Source organism: Bubalus kerabau, chromosome 3 (assembly GCF_029407905.1).
Source record: "Bubalus kerabau isolate K-KA32 ecotype Philippines breed swamp buffalo chromosome 3, PCC_UOA_SB_1v2, whole genome shotgun sequence".
In the NCBI taxonomy this organism is placed as follows: Eukaryota; Metazoa; Chordata; class Mammalia; order Artiodactyla; family Bovidae; genus Bubalus; species Bubalus kerabau.
The window spans coordinates 75259501-75285549 of NC_073626.1; the positions used below are offsets into that span (position 1 = coordinate 75259501).

Genomic DNA, 26049 nt, shown 5'->3' on the forward strand with positions numbered 1-26049 from the left:
GCCCCAGCAGCAGCAGTAGCAGCAGCAGAGACATGTGGAAATGATTGTAATTGGCAAAAGCCAGTTGGTAAATCACCAGGTGTATTTTGGTATTTTATGGCTACCTTAATAATGACCTTAAGTTTATAAATATGTTCCCTAAACATTCTTAAGTTTGCCTCATGGAACCTGAATCTTTGACATTCCAGTTTTATAACTTAGTTTTTTTCTAATTCTATTGTTTGGGTAAGTGAGTTTCCTTTTATTTATTGGATACTTGCTAGGATAGTGTTACCAGAAATCACTGAACTGATAAAATTGTAATACTGTGATTTCTGTGCAATCCAGTTATCATTTTCTTCTACTTCACCAATCCCACTATAAACATTTCAGTGAGACCTTTCATTTCTTCCTGATGATTCAATTTAAAGACCATACTTCTGATATTTGTGCTTTTGATTTCTTTACTAATTATTTACTATAAGTACAACATCATTTCTCAATCACAATGTTGAGAGTCACTGGTATCTTTTATCTTTTGTAAGATAGATTTTAATGATTGTGAAATATGGATGTTGGAATGAGGGTTACTTCTGAGGTAGTATCTCTTTCATTTACTTGAATTTTGACATACTTTGTATGGTGTTGGAAGATGTAAGCTTACTAGTGTTGTTATGGGAATTGTACATAATCTATATCTTATTTGTGTCCTCTTCATAATGAAAAATTATTATTGATATACTCCTGAATGGTGATTATGAATTATTTTAATTCTTGCTGAGCTGTGAATTTCTATTTAATCTTTTTATTCTTTCAGAGATAAGTTTTTAGTGAGGAAAAGCAGTGATCAAGAGGCACATTTTGCTCATCTGCCTTGAGCAAAAACAATGCTGGAGATGTTATTTCACATAACTCATATGATTACCAAGTCCAAAATAATGTTATTGGTAAAAACTTGGATTAGCACTGTTCACATTCATAACCATTAATCTGTAAGTTCTTTGTGTTTATATATTTATAATCTTGTTCTATTGTAATTTTAAAATTTAAAATAAGAACTTGCTTACCTTGTATCACCTACGAAGTAGAGGTCTGGGAATAATCAAGACTCACTTGAGAAATGAAGTTTGACTTAAAAATTGGACTACTGTTATTTTTATTAAAGAATATTTTGAGACATTGGGCTAATTTCACTATTCACATACAGCTATCCCTCAATATCTGTGGAAGTTTGGTTCCAGGATCCCCTGTGGATACCAAAATTTATTGATACTCAAGTCCCATATATAAAATGGCATTGTATTTGCATATAACCTAAGTTCATCCTCCCATGTTCTTTAAATCATCTCTACATTACTTATGATACCTAATACAGTGTAAATGCTGTGTACATGGTTGCCAGCAGGAGACAAACACAAGATTTGCTTTTTAGAACTTTCTGAAATTTCTTCCCCCCCATTTTTTTTTTTTTTTTTTGCCACACTGCTTGGGATATTGGAATTTCCCTGACCAGAGATTGAACCTGTGCCCCCTGCATTGCAAGCACAGAGCCTTAACCGTTGGACCACCAAAGAAGTCCTGTTCCCCCAAATGTTTTTGATTCAAGGTTTGAATCCATAGGGCCATCTGCACTCATAATGTACTTTCATGAATACAGTATTGAGAAAAGTCTATGATGCTCTTCATGTATCCCATCAACTTTGAGGAATTTCATCAAAACTTTGGTATACTCTTGGGAGTGGTGATATGTATGAAGAACATCTGTCATGTGTGCTGTGCGTACGTATGCGAAATTTTCCAGGCAAGAATACTGGAGTGGGTTGCCATTTCCTACTCCAAGGAATCTTTCTGACTCAGGAATCGAACCTGTGTCTATTGGGTCTCCTGCTTTGGCAGACAGATTCTTTACCACTGTGCCACCTGGCAAGTCCCATGTCTGCTGGGAGTGGGCAACAATTAAAAACTACTGCTTTCATCCTTAAAGCTGAGCTTATATTTTTCTCACTTCCTTACACTGATGAACTAAACATGTACCAGATAACTTGAGGGGATACCATCAAATTCATGGGTTAAAGATTAATAAAAAAAAAAGTCTGTCTAAAAATTTAACTAGTTCTCACCTTCAGACTTTAAAAACAAAGGAGGTAGTAAGATTAGGATTATTAGGAAAATGTACATTTAAAGTCAAAATAAAACAGTAAAATTTATAATAAACTGAATAGATACTGTATGAGTGCTGTGCACTGTACTTAATGTATTTTACATATACAGTAATTTCACTTTTTTTGGACAATCCTGAAACTAGTATATTTTTCTTACTGGAGAGTTTAGTAGTGAAATCATACCATTTAAATTTTTCCTAGCTTAGAAATTCAAAGAATCTTAAACCTTGAAAGGAGAATGAAGTCCTTCTAGCTTACAGCTTCAGGTTTTCAGCTTCTTAGGTTTAAGTTTATTATGACTATACTGCTGTTCCCAGTGTGAGCTCTAGGATCATTTCTTGGCTTTTTTTTTTTTTTTTTTTTTTTGGTGCTTACCAAGATATGAGAAGGAAATTAGATCACAGAGAAAACTCTAATAAATCTTTGCAGTTCCTTGGTCTGCAAGCCTGTCCTCCTGAGTCCCTACAATTTTTGCTTTATTAATTTTCTATTCCTCATCAAAAATAACCACATACTTTGCATTATAGAACAACTGAAATTTATCTCACAACTTTTGTCAGAAGTCCAGCTGGGCCCTCTTTTTAGGGCCTTACAAAGTCTAAATCAGTATGCTCACAGAGCTACATTTTTGGGGGAGGGGGGAGTCTCTGAGGAAGAATCCACTTTCCAGTTCATTTGGATTGTTGACTGCATACAGTTACAGGACTGCCGTTCCTCTTGCCTCGTTGACTTGTCAGTTGGAGCTGGTCTTCACTTGTAGAAGCTAAAATGCTTTCAGTATTGCTGCCTCAAGTAATGGCAAGTAAAGTCTATCTCTTGCTTATCTCTGACTTCTGCTACTGTCAGAATCTGACAGAGAAAGTTCTCTGCTCTCACTGGGTCATGTGATCAGATTGGCCCATTTGGATAACCCAGGATAACCTTCCTGTTTCAGAATCTGTGACCATTTTTATATCTGCAAAGTCCATTTTGCTCTGTAACATAACCTATTCATAGATTCCAGGGGGGTTGGGGTGGGGACATCTTTGGGCAGCCATTCTGCCTAGTATACTCATATTCCTGAAAATAAATTTGATGAACTGTGTACTCTTGCACATTTCTAAGTTGATTCTTAAAATTTTTCTTTGTAAGTTTAGTTTTAGTTGGCTTAAAACTCATCATTCAGAAAATGAAGATCTTGGCATCCAGTCCCATCACTTCATGGCAAATAGATGGGGAAAAAATGGAAATGGTGTCAGATTTCATTTAATTGGGCTCCAAAATCACTGTGGACAGTGACTGCAGCCATGAAATTGAAAGATGCTTGCTCCTTGGAAGAAAAGTTTTAAAGCAGAGACAAAAAAGCAGAGACATCACTTTGCTGACAAAGGTCTGTATAGTCAAAGCTATGGTTTTTCCAGTAATCGTGTGTGAATGTGAGAGTTGGACCATAAAGAAGGCTGAGCGCCAAAGAATTTATACTTTCAAACTGTGGTGTTGGAGAAGACTTGAGAGTCCCTCGGACAGTAAGGAGATCAAACCAGTTGATATTCTTTGGAAGGACTGATGATGAAGCTTCAGTACTTTGGCCACCTAATGTGAAGAGACAGCCCATTGGAAAAGACCCTGATGCTGGAAATGATTGAGGGCGAGAGAAGAAGCGGGCAAGAGAGGATAAGATGTTTGGATGGCATCACTGACTCAATGGACATGAGTTTGTGCAAACTCTGGGAGATAGTGAAGGACAGGGAAGCCTGGCATGCTGCAGTCTATGGGGTTACAAAGAGTCAGACACAGCTTAGTGGCTAAACAACGAGTTGAAAATAAATTTTTCAAGATATTGACACCATTCTAAGTACAGTTGATTTTTGATGAACACAGGTTTGAACTGCATGGGTTGACTTACGTGGATTTTTTTCAGTAGTATATACAATATTACTGCGTCACCTGCCAGTAGTTCACTCTGTGGGAGCAGAACTGCGAAAGTGGAGGATCCACATATACAGAGGACGTCTCTTCAGTTACAGTCGGGTTTTGGACTGTATGGAAGATTGGTGCCCTGAGTTGTTCGAGCGTCAACTGTGATCCTTAGTGATTCGATCTGTCATTGGTTTAAAAACACAAACGACTTAATTCACCTTTAACAATTGAGCATTTTTATTGTTCCTTTTTCTCACTGAACTTATAATTAAGAATAATTTTATTTGAATCCAGGGTATTTTAATGCTTTAAACTATTTTGATCACATCACCTTATCCTACTTCTTTGCAACAAATATAAATTGAACTTTACAGAGTTTCCTATTGATTTCCTCTTTTCTTTGTTCTCATGAAGCTCACTCTCAGGACAATGCATTTTTCCACAGTATTTTGAGAATAGAAGAGGCAATCATTAAATGAAAGGGTTTTTGTTCCTGTCATCACATTGTTCAGTACATCTGAATTCAAAACATTCCTCAACACAAGGCACAACACCATTCTTAAAAAGCCATGCTTTGCTTTAACAGCACTATTTTAAGGGTGCCTTGATTAATGGAGGCTTTAAGACACCCTTATTTTAAATCATCCCCTTGTTTTGTTCCATGGAGATTTTTACAATCCAGGGCAATGCATTGTAATAATATTTGATATGGCTAAGAGGTATGGGTTTCTTTTCAAGTATGGAATTAAGAGCACTTAGGAAAAGCAGGCAGGCAGATTATTATTAGGAACGCAAACAGGGAAGTTGAAGATACAAGAATTGATGTTCTTAAAACATGTCTTCACTTATGAGTCCCTTGAAAAGTCTTAGTGTATCTGCAGTAATACAAACACCTGTCTGAATGTTGCTGCCTTGAAAGTCTATTCCCCCAGCCACCTAGCCCTTCTGCTCCCACAAGGCTGGAAGCTAGCTTCTCTCCCAGAATCACCCTTAAGTAGAATTAATTCCTTTCTCACACTGATGTCTACCTTTTTGGGCCCTGTTCCTTGGCACAATTTCTCTTTCCTGAATACTTGTCATTAGTAGTGTTTGTCCCCTTTAGCAGACAGAGATCCTACCCCTTACCTACAAGTCGATTTTATCCAAGTATAAGACACGCATACACAGTAGCTGGGGTAGGGTAGTAGTGGTAAAGGAGAGAGTCCTTACATTTGTGCCCTTCAAGTTACAAACCTTTATTTTTAATGTTTTTCAAAGTCTAGATAATTAGCTTAACCTTGCATGCATTAAACATGAGCCCTGTTTGGCAGGTTCAGCTGGCTGGCTTAATGTTGCTTTTGCTTGAAGTAAAGATCATAAGGCTATCTTGCTGCTTTCTAGATATAAGTTCCTGGTCTTTTGTAAGCAGCTGATGAACTAAATGCAAATATTCAATAGGAAAATCTGAAGCCATGCTTAAGCATTTCCATGAAAGAAATAATTTGCAGAAATTTATCTCGCTCTGGAAGATGTGAAACTTTGAGCTATCCCACAGAGCCATTTGTCCTTTGAATTGCTGCTCCTTTCATAGTCCCTATTTTATATTTGTCTAGCAGAATACCCTCTTCTGGTCCCTTTTCCTTTAAGGAACAGTCTGTATATAAAACAATTTTGTTGCCAGCTTTGAAATAAGAGTCATTTTCGCTTTTGGTATTTGCATCAGAAGTTTTAAACATATTAAGGCCTTTTCAGCCAACCTTACTCAAGGTAAAGTACAAGTTCTCTTTTCAACAGTTTGTGCAATAAGGAAATGGAGCTCCAAATTCACACTTGACTCTCACGTATGGGAGCTCAGCACTCAAATGTAGAGAAAAGTTGATTTTCCCTTTAACTTTGTTCAGGAACAAAGTTCCTGCCTTTTCCTAATGCAGTTAATAACTGAGCTTTCTGGCAAGTTCTTACCCAGTTTCACCTTAGGCACTCCATTACTTACCTAATGGTCCCGTGTAATCATTTTTATGGAAAGTTTATGGAAAACCTAGTGAGATTATCCTTCCAAACCTTAGCTATTTAGGTTGTTTCTTTACTCTGGTCTTCAGATACAGATTGGTCTTGCATATTTAGAGAAGTCCTTATTAACATTGGTCTTGCTTCTTGGCTGCTGGCAGAACTATCTACTTTTGAAAGCTCCCATCAGTGGACTGATAAGGCATCTCTACAAGGTATCCAACCATCTTCCATTTTAGAACAACCAGAGTATGATGATAGAAAAAACTAATTATCCACCAATATTCATTCTCGTCTTTTTTCCTTATTGTAGATGCTCCATTTCCCCCCACCACCACCTTGAGCATATGATGAAATAAAGAATGTATTTCCCAGCTTCCCTGCTAGCTCTAGCCATGTGACTTAAGTTCTGACCAGAATAGAGGTTTCCTGTAAAATTGCTGAAAAGTGTCCTTGAAAGGAGGCTATCACTCATCTCCCCATTTTCCTTCTTGTCATCTGATATGACGGTTAGACCTTGAGCAGTTATTTTAAGCCATGATGGAGATGCCACATGTTGAGGATGGCAAAACGGCAAAATAGAAGGAACCTGGGTTCCTAATGGTCATGGTTCTGACTGCCTGTTTTCATGTGAGAAATAAACTTTTGACTCACTTAAGCCATTGTTATTTTGAGTTTTCTCACTCACAGCTAAACCTAATCCTAGCTGATACAGGTGTAAAAAAGTCAAGTTGTTTCCAAATAAGAACCACATAAACTGTTGTGTAAAGCACACGGATACAGGAGGAACTATTAATATGTTCACTCTAAGAATTTTGCTGCTCAGATTCAGCACTGCCATTTTACAGATCAGCTATGACTACCTCTCCTTTCTGTTACATTAAAAAGTTTTATTTTTCTCTTTTCACCAAGACTCCATTGCCATGCTTCCATCCTTGAAACTATTACACCTCTAATAGGTGGCAGTGTGCCAGGAGTTGTGGGAGGCCACAGGATAAGTATCTTCCTGGAAGATTTTTGAGGGAACCTTAATTTTTATATTAAATAATGGAATGGAAGGCAAAATTCACATGCACTTTAAAATGTAAAATAACCATTTATAAATTTTTGTAGTGAAGTTATTTAGCTCTTGCAGAGTAATGAGTTTTCTCTTTTCTGTCTCTCCTTTGCCCTAAGGATATTTAGATGGAAGCTTGAGAAGCACTGCTTACTTGATAAGAGCTGACAGATACCTGGCAGCAGAGTAGATAAAGCTCATGGCCTACCAGCTAGAAAGGTAAGAGATTTTAAGTTTTTACTGCAAAAGTGGCCTTTTATTTTGTGATTGTCTCTCAAATATTATTAAAGAGATATTTCCAGACAGCAATCCTCAGAATGTTAGTGTCCTACTGTATTGACTATTGTTTAATTAAAAAAAAATTCTGAGGTTTGGCAGATTTGGAGATGTCCTTTTGGAGCTACAATGCATATCAGCATATAAAAGCACACCAAAGACTTTACATAAAAGTACATAATTTTAATTCAAAGGGTCCTAACTTGTCTGACTAGGGAGTCCTTTATAGCAAAGGGTCCCAGTATGAAAGTCGCAACTCTTGTAGGACTTTATAAGGATAGTAACAGGAGTTAATCCTTGAGATATTTTCTATATTTTAAAAACAATTTGGACAGAAAGTCCTACTCTCTTGGATGTGCTCAATAACTGGATTACTAAAAGAGACATTTGAAATTACAGGGTATGGGGAAAGTGGAGGGAGGAAGATCAGTGGTGAGTGGCATTAACTAAGAAACAGATGCAAAACTAATACAATTATGTAAAATTTAAAAATAAAATAAAATGAAAAAAAAAAACAGATGAATGGGAAGTAAGAGCACTCTAGGATGAGAGAGTGAGCTGATTAAAGTTTGCATTACTACAGCCAGAAAATCAAGGTATCATAAGAATGCGGTGGGTGTCAGAGGCCAGTCCATGCAAGGGTCTCCAGACACCGTTAAGGATTAGAGACCTAACCATAAGAGCATAACTTCTCCTTTCCTCTCATTTTGACTGGCATTGTTTGAGTATAAATCATCATTCTCTTTCCTGAATCTAAACGTTTGTAACTGATTTTCTTATGCATGGTGTTACTCTCACTAATCATCCTCCACACTTCTATTAGTGATGTTGCAAAAATGCCCCTTTGATGATCTAAATCACCTATTTAAAATCTTTACATTTTTATTATTTAATTCTTTAAATTCTTTTAATTCATTTGTTAATTGCTTTATAGAATTTTGTTATTTTCCATCAAACCTCAACATGAATCTTCCCATTTTTAATAGCAAGATTAAGCAAACTTCTTTGAAGAGCCAAATAGTAAGATTTTAGTCTTTATGGGGGTCACATATAGTCTCTATTGCTTCTTTCTCTCCTCTGCCCCTCCCACCCCACACACACCCCTCAACTATTTAGAAAGCTGAAAAACTTTTAAAATTTTGGCACAGGGCCATAGTTTATAACCTCAGGGTAGGGGTCAGATAAGGAAATAAGGTTGGACTCCAGACTCTTTGCTCGGGTACTAAAGGCCCTTTGAAATTTGCTTCCTGCTCTGGCCCCAGCTCTCTTCTTCTTCAATCACATAGCCCATAGTTTAGCCATTAGAGGTTCTTGGAGATCCATCCTTCTGTGTATTTTGCTATTTTCCTCTGCCCATCATCTCTTTTTTCTTTGAGAAGACTTAAGTCCAGGCATTAGTTCCTTTAGTACCCTTCACAGATCTTTTGTCTCTCCAGGGTTGGTTATGTACTTGTCTTAATGACGGGGTAGAATATCAGATAAATTTAACTTTAGAGAAAACAAGAGCTCATACTCAGTATAGAAAAGATTCTCACTTGACCCAGTCACAGAAAGCATCAGGCTTCATAGAAACCTCTTTCACTCATCTTGGCTACATGGTTTTTTGTCCCTGTTTTCTGTGCCTGCTCCATTCTGGCTTTCATTAATTTCTTATCAGTATGAACATGACTGAAGGTGTCTGTGAATCCTGAGTATGATTTTAAATGTCTAATGTATAGCTCTGGTTGACTTTTTTTTTTAACACATTTCTTGAAGAGGTAATCTGATTGGCTTAACTTACTCAGATGTGTTTCCTGGTTTACCTGAATGAAACAGGTATGTCGGGTAATGGAAATATAGGATTGCCCTTTGCTGGCCGTCTGGCTCTAAGAGGGGATTATGGGTGGGGAAGAAAGGTAACCAGCTCTAGTATACTCCCTGTTCCCCTGTGTTCCCATAGCACCTGTGTATATCTTTATTATTGTATGTATATCACTAAATTAGTATTACCTTTTTCACTTGTTTGCCTTCCTTACTAAACTAATTTTGAGGTCAGGAAACATACCTTATTCTTAATGCAGTATCAGGTACAAATAGTCAAATATCTTCAAATAAATTTCATAAAATATATTTGTATTAGAAATGTTTTGGGAATTCTGCACATCATAGGTCACATTAAATATTATCTGTATTTCAGAAATCTGCTTTGAAGCTTGAGTACATGCTTTAAATGTAGAGGTTACAACATTTGTAGTTCTATAACTAGAAGATGAATAAAATTCATATTTTAGAATGTAGTGATTTCTGAAATTAACCACCAGAAACGGATTCACTTCCCCCACTTCTGTTTTCAATGATTCATTTGCTCATACTAGTTTCTATGAAGTGATTTCCTTTTTACTTGTTTTTGATAGGAGATCTAAGAAAAGCAGATATTTTTATCAGTTGTATCATTTGAATGATATAATTCAAAATGGCATGGGAATATTGATATTACAGGGTAAAGGATTGTCTATCTTAATATGTTTAATATTGTCTATCTTAAAATGTTTAACCCACATTTCATGTTTTAAACAAGGGAGTTGCCTATAGGACAGCTAATTGTCTAAATTTTAGTCACCTCTCAAGTCTTTATTCAGATACAGAAATTATTATTCTGTTTGCTCTTAACTTTCAATATAGAACATAGTTTTTCTGTTTTTTGACACAATATTAAAGTTATAATCCAGAAACAATCAGAGAATTGTTAAGAGAATCTGTATATTTTAGTATATTCTCTTAACTACTGCTAAAAGTTACATGATGCTAATTATATAATGGTTATATGTGAATTATGATAGTGCATGTTATTTCTATACACTTTAAGCTCCTTCTGTAAGTTTTTCTGTTTTTATTTTTAGTTTTTTTTAGTTCAGAACCTTTTAAGATAAGTTGCTAGCATGATGTCCCATTCCTGCAAATACTTTATTTTCTACAATAAGACATTCTCCTCTTAAATCATAATACAACCATGAAAATTAAGTTAATTTCAAAATATTGCTACCATCTAATCTGTACATTATATTTAAGTATTGCCAGTTATTCCAATAATGTCTGTCCTTTATAGCAAACAGATTCAGTCTAGAATCTCATGTTGCAGTTAGTTGTCATGACTCATTGGTCTTTTTCGATCTGAAACAGTTCCTTGATCTTTCTTTGACTTGGACACTTTGAAAATTATGGGCCAGTTGTTTTGAGGGGATTTACCTCAATTTGGGGTTGTGTAGTATTTCTTCATGATTAGATTGAGATTATGTGTCTTTGGCATGACTATCATGAAAGTGATGCTGTGACCTCCTCATTGCAACCCTTTGGTTGCAATGATATGGATACTGATTTTTCTTATTTTTAGTATTGTTAACTTGTATCACTTGAGTAAAGTGATGTTTGCCAGGCATTTGTACTGTATATTACTCTTTTGCCTTTAGTAATTAAAATGTATTTTATGGGGAGATAGTTTGAGAGGATGTAAGTATCCTGTCTAATCAAACTTTCAGTTTATTCTTCTATATTGGTATATATCTTTTATATCAGATTAATGAAATCCTATTTTATTTATAATATCTATTACTGTCATTTATTTTGATTCTGAAATTGTCTGAGATCTAGCCACTTTCTGACTAAATCCATAGTATTCCTTCTTTCTTGCACAAGATACTTAAGGCCCATCATGTATTTTTCCTGCTTCAGCCCTGGAATCAACCAATTCTTCAAGGATCCCAGGTTCCTTTTGGTTGAAAATGGCATTTTGACATCAAGGTCTGGGTGCTAAGTGGGCTTCTTGCTTATGTGATATCAGTGTTCCTAGGCCCTCTCAGTGACACAGCTAGGGAAGTATGTGAATATATGTGCATATTTATACACATATTATCATCTGTGTTTCTGTATGTTTACATTGAAAATCATGAGTTCATACCAGTATCTCTAAATCTCATCATCAGGATTTATTCTGTGTAATTATTTTCATCCTCTGTATAGTGTTGCCTATTTTCATCCACTGTATCCTTGAGAAATTCACTTATTCATTCATTACCTGCGTTACATGTAATGAATTGCCTGTTGCCACCAGGCCTTTTCCTCTCAGCAGGTAGGTATCCTCTTGCTCGGCCCTGATATCCTGTCCTGGGCTGATGCCATCCCTGTTCTTTACCTCACATGGATGCCTCCTCACCCTTTTGGGGCACTGACATCCCACATCAGACTGCTTCCCCCTGCCTGCATAGACAGATCTTTCCTCACCTAATTCAGTCTCCTGTCCAGCCCAACCTCCTCCCCCCACGAGCACCTTTCTCTTCTTGTCCAGGTTCCCACACTCTGTACTTAGACAGGCTGCTCCCTCAATGGCCTGACTAATCTGTCTCCCGTGAAGATACCCTTATATATGTTTTTCCTTGGAAGGTTGTCTTTTATATTCATTTTAAATTACAAGAAATGGTTTGCTGGTTAATTTCAACCATTTCCTTCCTTTCATCTTTCCTTAAAGTGTTCTTCATTACAATTTTTTAATTGGCGTCTTATATTATGTGTGGTTTTATTTGATAATGGGTCTATTAAGTAACTCTACAAGTCCCCAGAGAGTCTTTCTGTACTATTTTTTTAAAGTGGTTTACATAAAATTGCTGTATAGTTGGTAAGCAAAGAATTGCAACGCAAGACAGTTCATATGCACAGTATAGCAAAGCTTGCCAGCTGGCAGGCACAGTATAGCAGGAGAAATTTCTCGTACCATTTTTTACCTTGAGTAAGTCATTTCACTGTTTAGGGCATCATTTGTAGTTTGCATAGTTAGGACTAGATCAGGAATACAATGAGGTAAATAATCAGAAATCCATGTTATAAGAAAGAGCCTCTGACCTGTATTCAAGAGAGAATTTTGGACTAACATTTTATTTTTTTGAATGGGCAAAAGACATAGATAAAGTTGATGTTTAAGGATACAAATTTGAAAGGAGTAAGCTATGGTGATCTAATTACAGTATAATGGATATAGACAACAATATTGTACTATAATTAGGTAATGTAAAATAAATATACATTGTCAGTTGTATTACAGCATACAAATGTATCAAGGTAGCATATTTTACACCTTGAATTTACACAATGTTGTATGTCAGATATTTTCCATTTTTTAAAAAAGATTGGGCAAAGGAAGCATTTTAGAGATTACAAAGAACCAATATATATATGAAAAGGTTCAACCTCATTTGTGTGTCAGGATATGCAACTTAAAAATTTTTTTCCCACTAATTTAACAGAAATGTTAAATATTCACTGTTGGTGTGGGCATTGAAAAATTAGGTCTTTCTGTATACTTACAGGTAAAGTAGAAGTCAGTGTTATGTATCTGAAGAGTTTTAAATTAAGTCTTAAAAATGTGCCTTCACCTTTGATATAGTAGTTTCAGTTCTAGAAGTTCATCTAATGGAAATAATTATAGATATTACACAAAGATTTGTCCTCAGAAATAGTCACTGATGATAAAAATCAGTAAGAGAACAGTTATAATAGAGCTCAGATGGTGAAGAATTCACCTGCACTGCAGGAGACCTACTTTCAATCCCTGGGTCGGGAATATCCCCCAGAGAAGGGAATGGCAACCCATACCAGTATGTGCTTGCCTGGAGAAACCCACAGACAGAGGAGCCTGATGGGTGACAGTCCATAGGGTCACAGAGTCAACACAACTGAGCCACTAACACACACATATAATGGAGTAATAGAGAATTAGTTATAAATATGTTGTATCTGTATGACATTGTAGATCTATATGAAATACTGTATAGCCATTAAAATGACATTTAATATTTAATGATTTTATCAGGGGTCCCTAACCCCCCAACTGCAGACCAGTACCTGTTCTCAGCCTGTTAAGAACTGGACTGCACAGTGGGAGATGAGCGTTGGGGCAAGTGAGTGAAGCTTTGTGCCATTCACCAATCCCCATCTCTCTCCTCATGGGTTCAGATTACCACCTGAACCATCCACCCCCACCCCAATCCTCCACCTCCATCTGTGGAACAGTTGTCTTCCACAAACTGGTCCCTGGTGCCAATAAAGGTTGGGGACTGCTGATACTATTTAATAATGTGGCAGAATTTCAGTTCAGTTCAGTTGCTCAGATTTGTCCGACTCTTTGTAACCCCATGAACTGCAGCACACCAGGGTTCCCTGTCCATCACCAACTCGCTGAGCTTGCTCAAACTCATGTCCATCGAGTCGGTGATGCCATCCAGCCAACTCATCCTCTGTCGTCCCCTTCTCCTCCTGCCTTAAGTCTTTCCAGCATCAGGGTCTTTTCCAGTGAGTTAGTTCTTTGCATCAGATGGCCAAATTATTGGAGCTTCAGCATCAGTCCTTCTGATGAATATTCAGGACTGATTTCCTTTAGGATTGAAAGTTTGATCTCCTTGCAGTTCAAGGAACTCTCAGGAGTCTTCTCCAACACCACAGTTCAAAGCATCAAGTCTTTGCATTCAGCTTTATTTATAGTCCATCCATATCTGACATCCATCTATACGACTACTAGAAAAATCATAGCTGTGACTAGACAGACCTTTGTTGACAAAGTAATGTCTCTACTTTTTAACATGCTGTCTAGGTTTGTCATAGCTTTTCTTTCAAGGAGCAAGCATGTTTTAATTTCACGGCTGCAGTCACCATCTGCAGTGATTTAGAAGCCCGAGAAAACAAAGTGTCACTGTTTCCATTGTTTCCCCATCTATTTACCATAAAGTGATGGGACTGGATGCCATGATCTTAGATTTTTGAATGTTGAGTTTTAAGCTAGCTTTTTCACTGCAGATGGTGACTGCAGCCATGAAATTAAAAGACGCTTGCTCATTGGAAGAAAAGCTGGAGAAAAGGGAACCCTCTTACACTGTTGGTGGGAATGCAAACTAGTACAGCCACTATGGAGAACAGTGTGGAGATTCCTTAAAAAACTGGAAATAGACCTGCCTTTATGATCCAGCAATCCCACTGCTGGGCATACACACTGAGGAAACCAGAAGGGAAAGAGACACGAGTACCCCAATGTTCATCGCAGCACTGTTTATAATAGCCAGGACATGGAAGCAACCTAGATGTCCATCAGCAGATGAATGGATAAGAAAGCTGTGGTACATATACACAATGGAGTATTATTCAGCCATTAAAAAGAATACATTTGAATCAGTTCTAATGAGGTGGATGAAACTGGAGCCTATTATACAGAGTGAAGTAAGCCAGAAAGAAAAACACCAATACAGTATACTAACGCATATATATGGAATTTAGAAAGATGGTAACAATAACCCTGTGTACGAGACAGCAAAAGAGACACTGATGTATAGAACAGTCTTATGGACTCTGTGGGAGAGGGAGAGGGTGGGAAGTTTTGGGAGAATGGCATTGAAACATATAAAATATCATGTATGAAATGAGTTGCCAGTCCAGGTTCGATGCACGATACTGGATGCTTGGGGCTGGTGCACTGGGACGACCCAGAGGGATGGTGTGGGGAGGGAGGAGGGAGGAGGGTTCAGGATGGGGAACACATGTATACCTGTGGCGCATTCATTTTGATATTTGGCAAAACTAATACAGTTATGTAAAGTTTAAAAATAAAATAAAATTTAAAAAAAAAAAAAAAAAGCTGTGACAAACCTAGACAGCTCAGCATTTCACATGATGTACTCTCCATATAAATTAAATAAGCGGGGTGATAATATAAAGCCTTGACATACTCCTTTCCACTTTGGAACCAGTCCATTGTTCCATGTCCCATTCTAACTGTTGCTGCTTGACCTGCATACAGATTTCTCAGGAGGTAGGTAAGGTGATCTGGTATTCCCATCTCTTTAAGAATTTTCCACAGTTTGTTGTCATCCACATAGTCAAAGGCTTTAGTGTGTACAATGAAGTGGAAATAGGTGTTTTTCTGCAATTCTCCTGCTTTTTCTATGATCCAGTGGATGTTGGCAGTTTGATCTCTGGTTCCTCTACCTTTTCTAAATACACCTTAAACATCTGGAAGTTCTCAGTTCACACACTGTTGAAGCCTAGTTGGAGAATTTTGAGCATTATTCTGCTAGTGTGTGAGATGAGTGCAATTGTGCTATAGTATTCTTTGGCGTTGCCTTTCTTTGGGTTTGGAATGAAAACTGACCTTTTCCAGCCCTGTGGCCACTGCTGAGTTTTCCAAATTTGCTGACATATTGCTGACATTTTAACAGCGTCATCTCTCAGGATTTGAAATAGTTCAGCTGGAATTCTGTCACCTCCACTAGCTTTGTTCGTAGTAATGCTTCCTAAGGCCCACTTGACTTCGCATTCCAGGATGTCTGGCTCTAGGTGAGTGATCACAGCATCGCGGTTATCTGGGTCATTAAGATCTTTTTTGTATAGTTCTTCTGTGTATTCTTGCCACTTCTTCTTAATATCTTCTGTTTCTGTTAGGTCCTGTATTAGGTACAATTATTTAGATAATTGTATTTTAAAGGAAATTGTAATACTCTTTTTTTTTAATTAAAAAATATTTGTGTATTTTAAACATTATTCTTTCTTTTTCTGTATTTTTCTGAGAGCAAATTTAAAGTTCTTTACAAAGTCTTAATTCAGCAAGTGTAATTTAGTTCATAATATCCAAAAATAGCAATGACCTCTTTGTGAACCTCAAATAAACCTTGAGCTTTAAATATTTTTTTTAGAATTATATTATGTAAGATTGATCATTTATGTGGTATACTTAGTAGTGGATACTGCTATGGCTCAGTTATAACAAACAAAATTTAAACTATACCTTCAACCATGTTTGGAGTTCTAAAATAAAATGCCTTATAGCAATGAAATAGAAAAAATATGAAGAACATACACATGTTTATATGTGGAATTGTCCTAGAAACTGGAAAGAGAAGTCTGAGCTGGATATTTGATTAGCTAGTATAAACTCTGTCACTATCATGGAAGTCTTGAGAGCAAATAGTCTTGAGAGTATCTTAGTTCAATACTACACCCCTAGCACATAGCATAGAGTGAAGCACAAATTAGACCCTCAAATATTTGTTCAAAGATGGAAAGGAGAAGCCTTGGCAGTAAATCACGAGGAGAGGGAAGATGAAGAGTATTAGAATAAGAGTTAAAAGAGAGATTAGAGAAACTAAAGAAACTGACTTCTTAAATCTTGTGTAGAACCCTCTGTGTACTCTTCATGCCAGTGATTTTCCTACCAGTATAGGTTGTAGAGTCTTCTCCTGTGTTATTGGAAGAGGGTGTTTGCTATGACCACTGTGTTCTCTTGGCAAAACTCTGTAAGCCTTTGCTCTGCTTCATTCTGTACTCCAAGGCCAAATTTGCCTGTTACTCCAGGTGTTTCTTGACTTCCTACTTTTGCATTCCAGTCCCCTATAATGAAAAGGACATCTTTTTGGGGTGTTAGTTCTAGAAGGTCTTATAGGTCTTCATAGAAATGTTCAGCTTCTTCAGCATTACTGGTTGGGGCATAGACTTGGATTACCATGATATTCAATGGTTTGCCTTGGAAATGAACAGAGATCATTCTGTTGCTTTTGAGATTGCATCCAAGTACTGCATTTTGGACTCTTTTTTTGACTTTGATGGCTACTCCATTTCTTCTAAGGGATTCTTGCCCATAGTAGTAGATATAATGGTCATCTGAGTTAAATTTACCCATTCCAGTCCATTTTAGTTTGCTGATTGCTAAAATGTTGATGTTCACTCTTGCCATCTCCTGTTTGACCACTTCCAATTTGCCTTGATTCATAGACCTAACATTCCAGGTTCCTATGCAGTAGTGTTCTTTACAGAATTAGATCTTGCTTCAATCACCAGTCACATCCACAGCTGGGTATTCTTTTTGCTTTGGCTCCATCCCTTCATTCTTTCTGGAGTTATTTCTCCACTGATCTCCAGTAGCATACTGGGCACCTACTGACCTGGGGAGTTCATCTTTCAGTGTCCTATCTTTTCGCCTTTTCATACTGTTCATGGGGTTCTCAAGGCAAGACTAGTGAAGTGGTTTGCCATTCCCTTCTCCAGTGGACCACATTTTTTCAGAAGACTCAACATATGGACATCACCAGATGGTCAACAGTGAAATCAGATTGATTATATTCTTTGCAGCCAAAGATGGAGAAGCTCTATACAGTCAACAAAAACAAGACCGGGAGCTGACTGTGGCTCAGATCATGAACGCCTAATTGCCAGATTCAGGGTTAAATTGAAGAAAGTAGGGAAAACCATTAGACCATTCAGGTATGACCTAAATAAAATCTCTTTTGACTATACAGTGGAAGTGAGAAATAGATTTAAGGCACTAGATCTGATAGAGTGCCTGATGAACTGTGGATGGAGGTTCATGACATTGTACAGGAGACAGGGAGCAAGGCCATCCCCAAGAAAAAGAAATGCAAAACAGCAAAATGGTTGTCTGAGGAGGCCTTACAAATAGCAGTGAAAAGAAGAGAAGCAAAAAGAGAAAAGGAGATACACCCATTTGAATGCAGAGTTCCAAAGAATAGCAAGGAGAGATGAGAAAGCCTTCTTCAGTGATCAATGCAAAGAAAGAGAGGAAAACAATAGAATGGGCAAGACTAGAGATCTCTTCAAGAAAATTAGAGATACCAAGGGAACATTTCATGCAAAGATGGGCTCAATAAAGGACAGAAATGGTATAGACCTAACAGAAGCAGAAGATATTAAGAAGAGGTGGCAAGCATGCACAGAACTGTACAAAAAAGATCTTCACGACCCAGATAATCAATATGGTGTGATCACCCACCTAGAGCAAGACATCGTGGAATGTGAAGTCAAGTGGGCCTTAAGAAGCATCACTACAAACAAAGCTAGTGGAGGTGATGGAATTCCAGATGAGCTATTCAAATCCTAACAGATGATGCTGTGAAAGTGCTGCATTCAATATGCCAGCAAATTGGGAAAACTCAGCAGTGGCCACAGGACTGGAAAAGGTCAGTTTTCATTCCAATCCCAAAGAAAGGCAATGCCAAAGAATGCTCAAACTACCTCACAGTTGCGCTCATCTCACATGCTAGTAAACTAATGCTCAAAATTCTCCAAACCAGGCTTCAACAGTACGTGAACTGTGAACTTCCTGATGTTCAAGCTGGTTTTAGAAAATGTAGAGGAACCAGAGATCAAATTGCCAACATCTGCTGGATCATTGAAAAAGCAAGAGAATTCCAGAAAGACATCTATTTCTGCTTTATTGACTATGCCAAAGCCTTTGACTGTGTGGATCACAATAAACTGTGGAAAGTTCTGAAGGAGATGGGAATACCAGACCACCTGATCTGCCTCTTGAGAAACCTGTATGTAGGTCAGGAAGCAACAGTTAGAACTGGACATGGAACAACAGACTGGTTCCAAAAGGAAAAGGAGTACGTCAAGGCTGTATATTGTCACCCTGCTTATTTAACTTATATGCAGGGTACTACATGAGAAACACTGGGCTGGATGAAGCACAAGCTGAAATCAGGATAGCTGGGAGAAATATCATTAACCTCAGATATGCAGATGGCACGACCCTTATGGCAGAAAATGAAGAAGAACTAAAGGGCCTCTTGATGAAAGTGAAAGAGGAGAGTGAAAAGGTTGGCTTAAAACTCAACATTTCAGAAAACAAAGATCATGGCATCCCATCCCATCATTTCCTAGCAATTAAATGGGGAAACAGTGGCAGACTTTATTTTTGTGGGCTCCCAAATCACTGCAGATGGTGACTGCAGTCATGAAATTAAAAGACGCTTGCTCCTTGGAGAAAAGCTATGACCAACCTAGACAGCATATGAAAAAGCAGAGACATGATTTTGCCAACAAAGGTCCATCTAGTCAAGGCTATGGTTTTTCCAGTAGTCATGTATGGATGTGAGAGTTGGACTATAAAAAAAGCTGAGCACTGAAGAATTGATGCTTTTGAATTGTGGTGTTGGAGAAGACTCCTGAGAGTCCATTGGACTGCAAGGAGATCAAACCAGTCCATCCTAAAGGAGATCAGTCATGAATATTCATTGGAAAGACTGAGGATTTGAAGCTGAAGCTCCAATACTTTGGCCACCTGATGGGAAGAGCTGACTCATTGGAAAAGACCCTGATGCTGAGAACGATTGAGGGCAGGAGGAGAAGGGGACAACAGGATGAGATGGTTGGATGGCATCACCAACTCAATGGAGATGAGTTTGAGTAAACTCCAGCAGTTGGTGATGGACAGGGATGCCTGGTGTGCAGTAGCCCATGGGGTCGCTAAGAGTCAGACACGACTGAGTGACTGAACTGAACTGATGGGTTTGTAGATACTTGTCAGAGAGCGGTGTTCTGTAGTAACAGTTCTCTATCTGCAGTCGTCGTCTTCTCTGACAGTTTAGAGTTGAACAAAGCCTCCTTCCCATGCTTTCCTAGGAGCATATTTTCACCCTTGATGTGAAAGGGAGATAAACCTGGATTTAGAGGTTTGAGATTAGCATTTAAGCCTGCTGGAGGAATTATGATCATTTATGTCTCAAGGTGCTTCGACTGTTGTCTTTACAGCTACCTCAGCTAGATATTAGGAAATAGTATAAGGAATGGGAATTGTTATTGGTTGGCTAGAAAATAATCTGCTGTGTAGATAAGGAACTTCTTTTGTAGAATGGGACAGTAGTAGTCATGGGGGTAGAAAAGAATACCAAGGGTTAATTCCTTCAGAAAGCTTTTCTATAAGTATTGGATTGCTTCCCTGAACTACTTCTATATTTTTAATATTTTAACTCTTATTCTTAACCAGATTGTAGTGAAATTTCTGTTTTCTTTCTTCTGCTTGACTAAAAGTTTCTCAGAGTGGAGGGTCTGTTTGTTTTTTTCACCTTTGTGTCTTTGCGTGTGTTTGATGTTTAAATGTTTCCTGAACTCAACTGAGTTTAAATATTGCTTTAATTTTTCAAAGTAATATGAACTGCATCTTCTTACTAGTTTTAGGAGTTTATTGAGATAGGTAACATAATCTAAATTGATCTGGTTCATATCGTATAGCAGTTTATTCATTCCTTAGTATTTAATGGGGGCTTCCCAGGAGGCACTAGTGGTTAAAGAATCTACCTGCCAGTGCAGGGGACACAAGAGGCACAGGTTCAGTCCCTGGTTGGGGAAGATTCCCTGGAGTAGGAAGTGGCAACCCACTACAGTATTCTTCCCTGGAGAATCCCAGAGACAGAGAAGCCTGGCAGGCAACAGTCCATGGGGCTGTAATGAGTCAAGATGACTGAGGAACTAAAACGTTCTCTCCCTCAGGAGAATTTTCTTCTTCCTATCTCTTATATCATCTCTGATTCCGGGACTCAGAACTGTAGCTATTTGCACATTTCTCCACAGGAATTACCCAATTCTGTTGAGCAGGACATTCTTCACTACTTTTATAAGCAAAATTATGTAAAAACAAATTTTTTTCTCTTATGTACCATTGGCTTTTATGGATAAGCATATAGTTAACTCTGTTCGCCACTAGATGGGGTTTCAGTGAATGTAATTGAGTATTAGCTGGGTTTAAAAATGAGACACTTAGGGGAGGGAAGTAGGAGGGGAGTTCAGGATGGGGAACACGTGTACACCCATGGCGGATTCATGTTGATGTATGGCACAAAACCAATACAATATTGTAAAGTAATTAGCCTCCAATTAAATAAATTTATATTTTTTTAAAAAATGAGACACTCACCTAAGTAGTTTAAGTGTTGTACTCATACTTAAGCTAAGCTAATATCAGATAAGTAAGCTATGAAATAGGAAAGAGGGAGTTCCTTCAACTACATTGTGGCACAAATAGACTTTGATGAATTAGGCTGAGAACCAGACCACACTGACTGCATTTGAAAAAATTTAAAGCTTTCTGAATAGGTATTTTGAAATACGAGGTCTCGTCTTTTTGCCAGACTTCAAAAGTCAGGATTTTCACTCTTTTAATTATTGCCCTTCAACCACAACCTTAAAGGCTAAGCTAAATGTTTCTCTTTTACCTTATGGTAGAGTTGGATATATTTTGCATTTATATGGGTGTTTTATTTTAGGAGCAGAGCTCTATTATAAAGATTCTTAATAGTGAGTGGGTTTTTGGATGACAGTAGTTACAGAGAGTGTAATTATCTGAGTTTTTTAATAAGTGTTTCAAAACTAAATACTTAATAGTGTGAAACCACTTTGTTTTTCAGTATCCTTGCCATGAAAAAGAGGACGTGATAAGTTGTTCAGCTTATGAAATTCAAGTTACATGTGAATTCTGCCAGGTGTGTATGCAGTAATTTGGTATTTGGGGCTATTTTTCAAATTTTATTTTTCATATTGTAGATTATAAGTATTTTCATAGGTAATTTCTAGATCATGTTTTTTTAATATATAAATAAGGAATACTTATTTATATAGTATGTAGTTTAGCTGATAGTCCTATTGTATTTTTAAATTATTAAATAGAGCATCAAAGTACACTTAACTATAACAGAGATAAATATATATATTTTAGGGTTTTGATTTCTCCTTAAATGAGTTCCAAATAATACTAGTCCCATGAGGTGAAAAAGGGTTCAGATAGAAAATGGATGTGGCAGATATGCTGCATTCTAGGTGCTGCTCTGGTCATTTCCCTTGAACATATTGTCTTTGAGAAGTCCTGCCTCCCAAAAGAAATATTCTAGCACTTCCCAAATCGGACTATAATAGCGATTGTCATCTCTGTTTGTGAAGGGGTTTTTCTGAAAGGTTTTTGAAGGTTACATATTTCTGAAAGGCTAACAAACTAGTGTTGAAAAGGAATAATTTTACAGAATTGTTAGTTCATTCAAATATAGGTGTTACATGTAATTTGTAGGAAGAAAGCAAAAACAAAAGCCTGCAAGTTAATGGAAGGACTAATTGGGAACTTTCAAGCCTAAATCAAAAAGTGGGAAAATAATATTGACTTGAAAATGTCTTTTTTTGTAGTTTTTGGTTTAAATCAGGATCCAGGAAAGTCCCCATGTTGTATTCTGTTTAATATGGTTTATTCAACCTCTTTTAACCTAAAGCAATTCCCCTCTACTTTCTCTTTTCTTTTGTTCCCCATGACATTTATTTTTGAGGAGACCAGGTCTTTTGTGCTGTAGAATTTCGCTAATTGTATCTTAGCAGTGGTGTTTGACCTTTTTGTCTATCTCCTTTATTTCCTGTAGTAGAATCTAGAAAAGCTTGATTCGATTTCAGGTTTGGATACAGCCGCACCCCCCGCCCGCCACCAGGAATACTTAATGTGCTTTCTGTTGTCTCATCAGGGGACTCAAAATATTTGTCCCACTTTTGGTGATGTTAGCTTAACACTGACCCATGAGTTCAGATGCTGTCAACCTGACGCAGCCATTATGAAGCTCCCACACCTTTGCTCCTGATAGTTTTATTAGATATTGATGAGAGTTGCTTGTCCATTATTTCATTGGTATTTAAAGTAGTGATCTTCTAATTATTTCATTCTTTCCACACTTATGCTACTGAACAGGAAAGGTTTAACCTAATAGATCAGAGTTATTAACAGTTTTTTCTATAATGTAAAATCTGCATGTTGCATGTCTTTATTCATAGTAAGAAAATGGAAGATGGGGTTAAAATGTCGGTAAAACTGTTTTATTTCACATTCAGATAGAAAAGGTAAAAAGCTTAATGAAAATCAAGTAATACTACATTTTAAGTTCTTTATTTAAACATCTGTACTGTAAAACGTTTCACTATCTCTGAATGTTTTATTATAGGCAGTACAAGGACCTGTGGAATATGAGTGATGACAAACCATTTCTATGTACTGCCCCTGGATGTGGCCAGGTAATACATAACTTATTTGGTATGTTCACATTTATTAAACACTTATGACAGTGAATGTTGTCATTAAGGGGATTCCTTTATGATATTTTGTACAATTTTGGAGTTAGAATGAAAACCCAGAAAAATTTGGAGAAAAAAATTCCTTTTCCTCAGCAGCATATCTGGATTTTAAAGAAGACAATCTAATATGGAAAAAAAAAGTTAAGTCTTGTAAGGGAAAGATGGAAAACCTGGAGAAAACACAACGTTTAAAAGTATTTTCATTTGACTGTTATTGGTTGAAAATCATTGTAAACTGCCCAGTTGGAAATCAGATACATTATCTTATATGAAAATTGTTTTATTTGCTGAACTCTTGTGAAATTAACTAATTTTTACCTCTGAGCGAATCACTAATGTACAGCATATCACTAATATACTAATGTTATTAAGTCTAAAATCTTTAGGCTTGTGTGGAAGCATTTTCAGAAAATAATATTTTAGTGTTTCAGAAGATATTTCCGTGGTTTTTAATAGGCCATTAAATAATCTAATATTGTTATAATAATCTTAAAATAACTATAGACACTGAGGAATGAAAAAATAAATTTAATGTGTAGTAAAATTATAGAGTACTTAAATATATAAACTATAAATCATAAATATTAAAATGTTTCTCTGGTTCTCATTGTTTTCTTTAGTTGATACTTTAAGTTGAGATATAATTTATATACAGTAAACTGCATATTACTTGTAAGTGTACAGTTTGATACATTTTAACATATGTATGTACCCATAAAACCATCACAATTCAGATAGTGAACGTATTCGTCATCTCCCGAAGTTTCCTGTGCTTGTATTGCCTCCCTCTCACCCCTCCCAACCCTGTCAGCGTCTGTTCTGCTTTCTGTCACTATTAGTTAGTTTTTATTTTCTAGAATTTTATGTAAGTGAAATCATACAGTGTGTACTTTTGACTGGATTCTTTCATTCCACATAATTTGCAGTTTCTCCCTTTGTGATCCATAGTTAATTCCTTTTCATTGAGGAATAATATTTCTGTAATTCACAAGCAGTTATTTATTAACTTGTTTATGGACTTTTGGCTTATTTCCAATTTTTAGTTGTTAGAAATAAAGATATTGTGAATGTTTAAGTACCAGCCTTTGTATGAACACGTTCTTTCTTTTCTCTTGGGTGACTACCTAGAAGGGTAATGGTGGGATCATATGTTACATATAATAGGAAACTGTCAACCTGCTTCTAAAAGGCAGGAACCACTCACTACTTCCACTAGCGGTCTGTGAGCAGTCCTGTTGTATAATACCCTTGCCAATATTTGCTGTGGTTCTTTTAATTTTAGTCATTTTCATTGGGTGTATACTGATGTATTGTGTGTTAATTTGCATTTCATTGATGAAAAGATGAGCACTTTTTCATTTGCGTATTGACCATTTTTATACCTTATTTTTTGTGAAATATTTTCAAATCTGCTTGTTTTTTAAAATTGGGTTGTCTTTTAATTATTGAGTTGTATGAGTTCTTTAAATATTCTGGATACCAGTCCATCTTTGGTTTTTTCTTTATGTCTCTGGTTTCCAACTTGATTTTCATAATATGAAAATAATCTGTCCATCAAAAGATGGACAGATGTTTCTAATTTTAATGAAGTCTGATGTGTTAATTTTTTCTCTTTGGTTGTTGCTTTCTGTGACTTATCTAAGAAACTGTTGCTTACCTTTAAGGCACAAAAATACCCTGCTTCATGTTCCTCGGAAAGTTTGGCTTTTCATTTAGGACTCTTGCTTTTTGAATTAATATTTGTGCATAAGTATGAGGTAGGAGTTGAAGCTCACTTTTTTTTTTCCCTTATGGCTTTTCAAAGATTCTAGTGTCACTTGTTGAAAGATTTTTTTTCTTTCTCCGTTAAATTGCTTCATCCCTTTTCTTGAAAACCAAATGATTTGTAAAGCATGGATCTGTTTCTGAGCTTCTATTCTGTTTTTTCATCAATCTGTCAATTTTTATGCCAGTACCATATGTCTTGATTACTCTAGCTACATAGTGAGCCTTCCAGTCACTTAGGGTAGGTTCTCCGATTTAGTTCTCCTTTTTCAGGATTGTTTCAGATAGTCTTTTAATTGTAGTCCCTCTGGTGAGGGTGTAGTGGTATCTAAAGATTTTAGTTTACATGATGTCCAGTGATGTTGAGCAGGATAAAAGTGGGGCTTCCCTAGTGGCTCAGACAGTAAAGAATTCGCCTGCAATGCAGGAGACCCAGATTCAATCCCTGGGTTAGGAAGATCCCCTGAAGAAGGAAATAGCTACCCTCTCCAGTATTCTTGCCTGGAGAATTCTATGGACAGAGGAGCCTGGTCTTGGGGTCGCAAAGAATCAGACACAACTGAGCGACTAACGCTTTCACTTTCACAGGATAAAGGTAGAAGTTACCAGAGTTGGTGATATTTTAAATGGGTTGGTCAGTGAATGCCTCTGTAATAAGGTGACACTTGAATAAAGATGTGGAAGCAAACCCTACACATATCTTGGGGAAGAACTTTTCAGAGTGAAAGAACAGCAAGTTTAAGGCCACGAGGGAAGAAATGGATTTGGTGTGTTTAAGAACAGAAAGATGACTGCTGTAACTGGAACATATAGTGATTAACTAGGATAAGGGTAGGAGATGAGGTCAGAAAGGTAGGGGAATAAAAAGAGCCCATAACCTGTAAAGCTTTTTTGTTGACTGTGGTATAAGGTGTTTGGGTTTTATTCACAGAGGAATGAAAAGCCATTGCTGAGCTAATAGTGGAAGCTGGGAAAGTAGACTGGCAGCAGTCAGCTGAGAGATAATGGTGGCTTTGACTAGGT

At 37.0% G+C, this 26049-nt stretch overlaps 1 protein-coding gene across 2 annotated transcripts in view; it reads left to right on the forward strand.

The window, feature by feature from the left end:
- ATF2 (activating transcription factor 2) overlaps positions 1-26049 on the forward strand; it is an 84581-nt gene that overhangs the window by 3702 nt on the left and 54830 nt on the right. For both annotated transcript variants that reach the window (XM_055572167.1, XM_055572166.1), the window contains exons 2-4: positions 7203-7302; positions 21570-21644; positions 23133-23202. In XM_055572167.1, the coding sequence (XP_055428142.1) occupies positions 21613-21644; positions 23133-23202 (102 nt within the window). In that variant the 5' untranslated portion in view covers positions 7203-7302; positions 21570-21612. The remainder of the gene's footprint in view (positions 1-7202; positions 7303-21569; positions 21645-23132; positions 23203-26049) is intronic.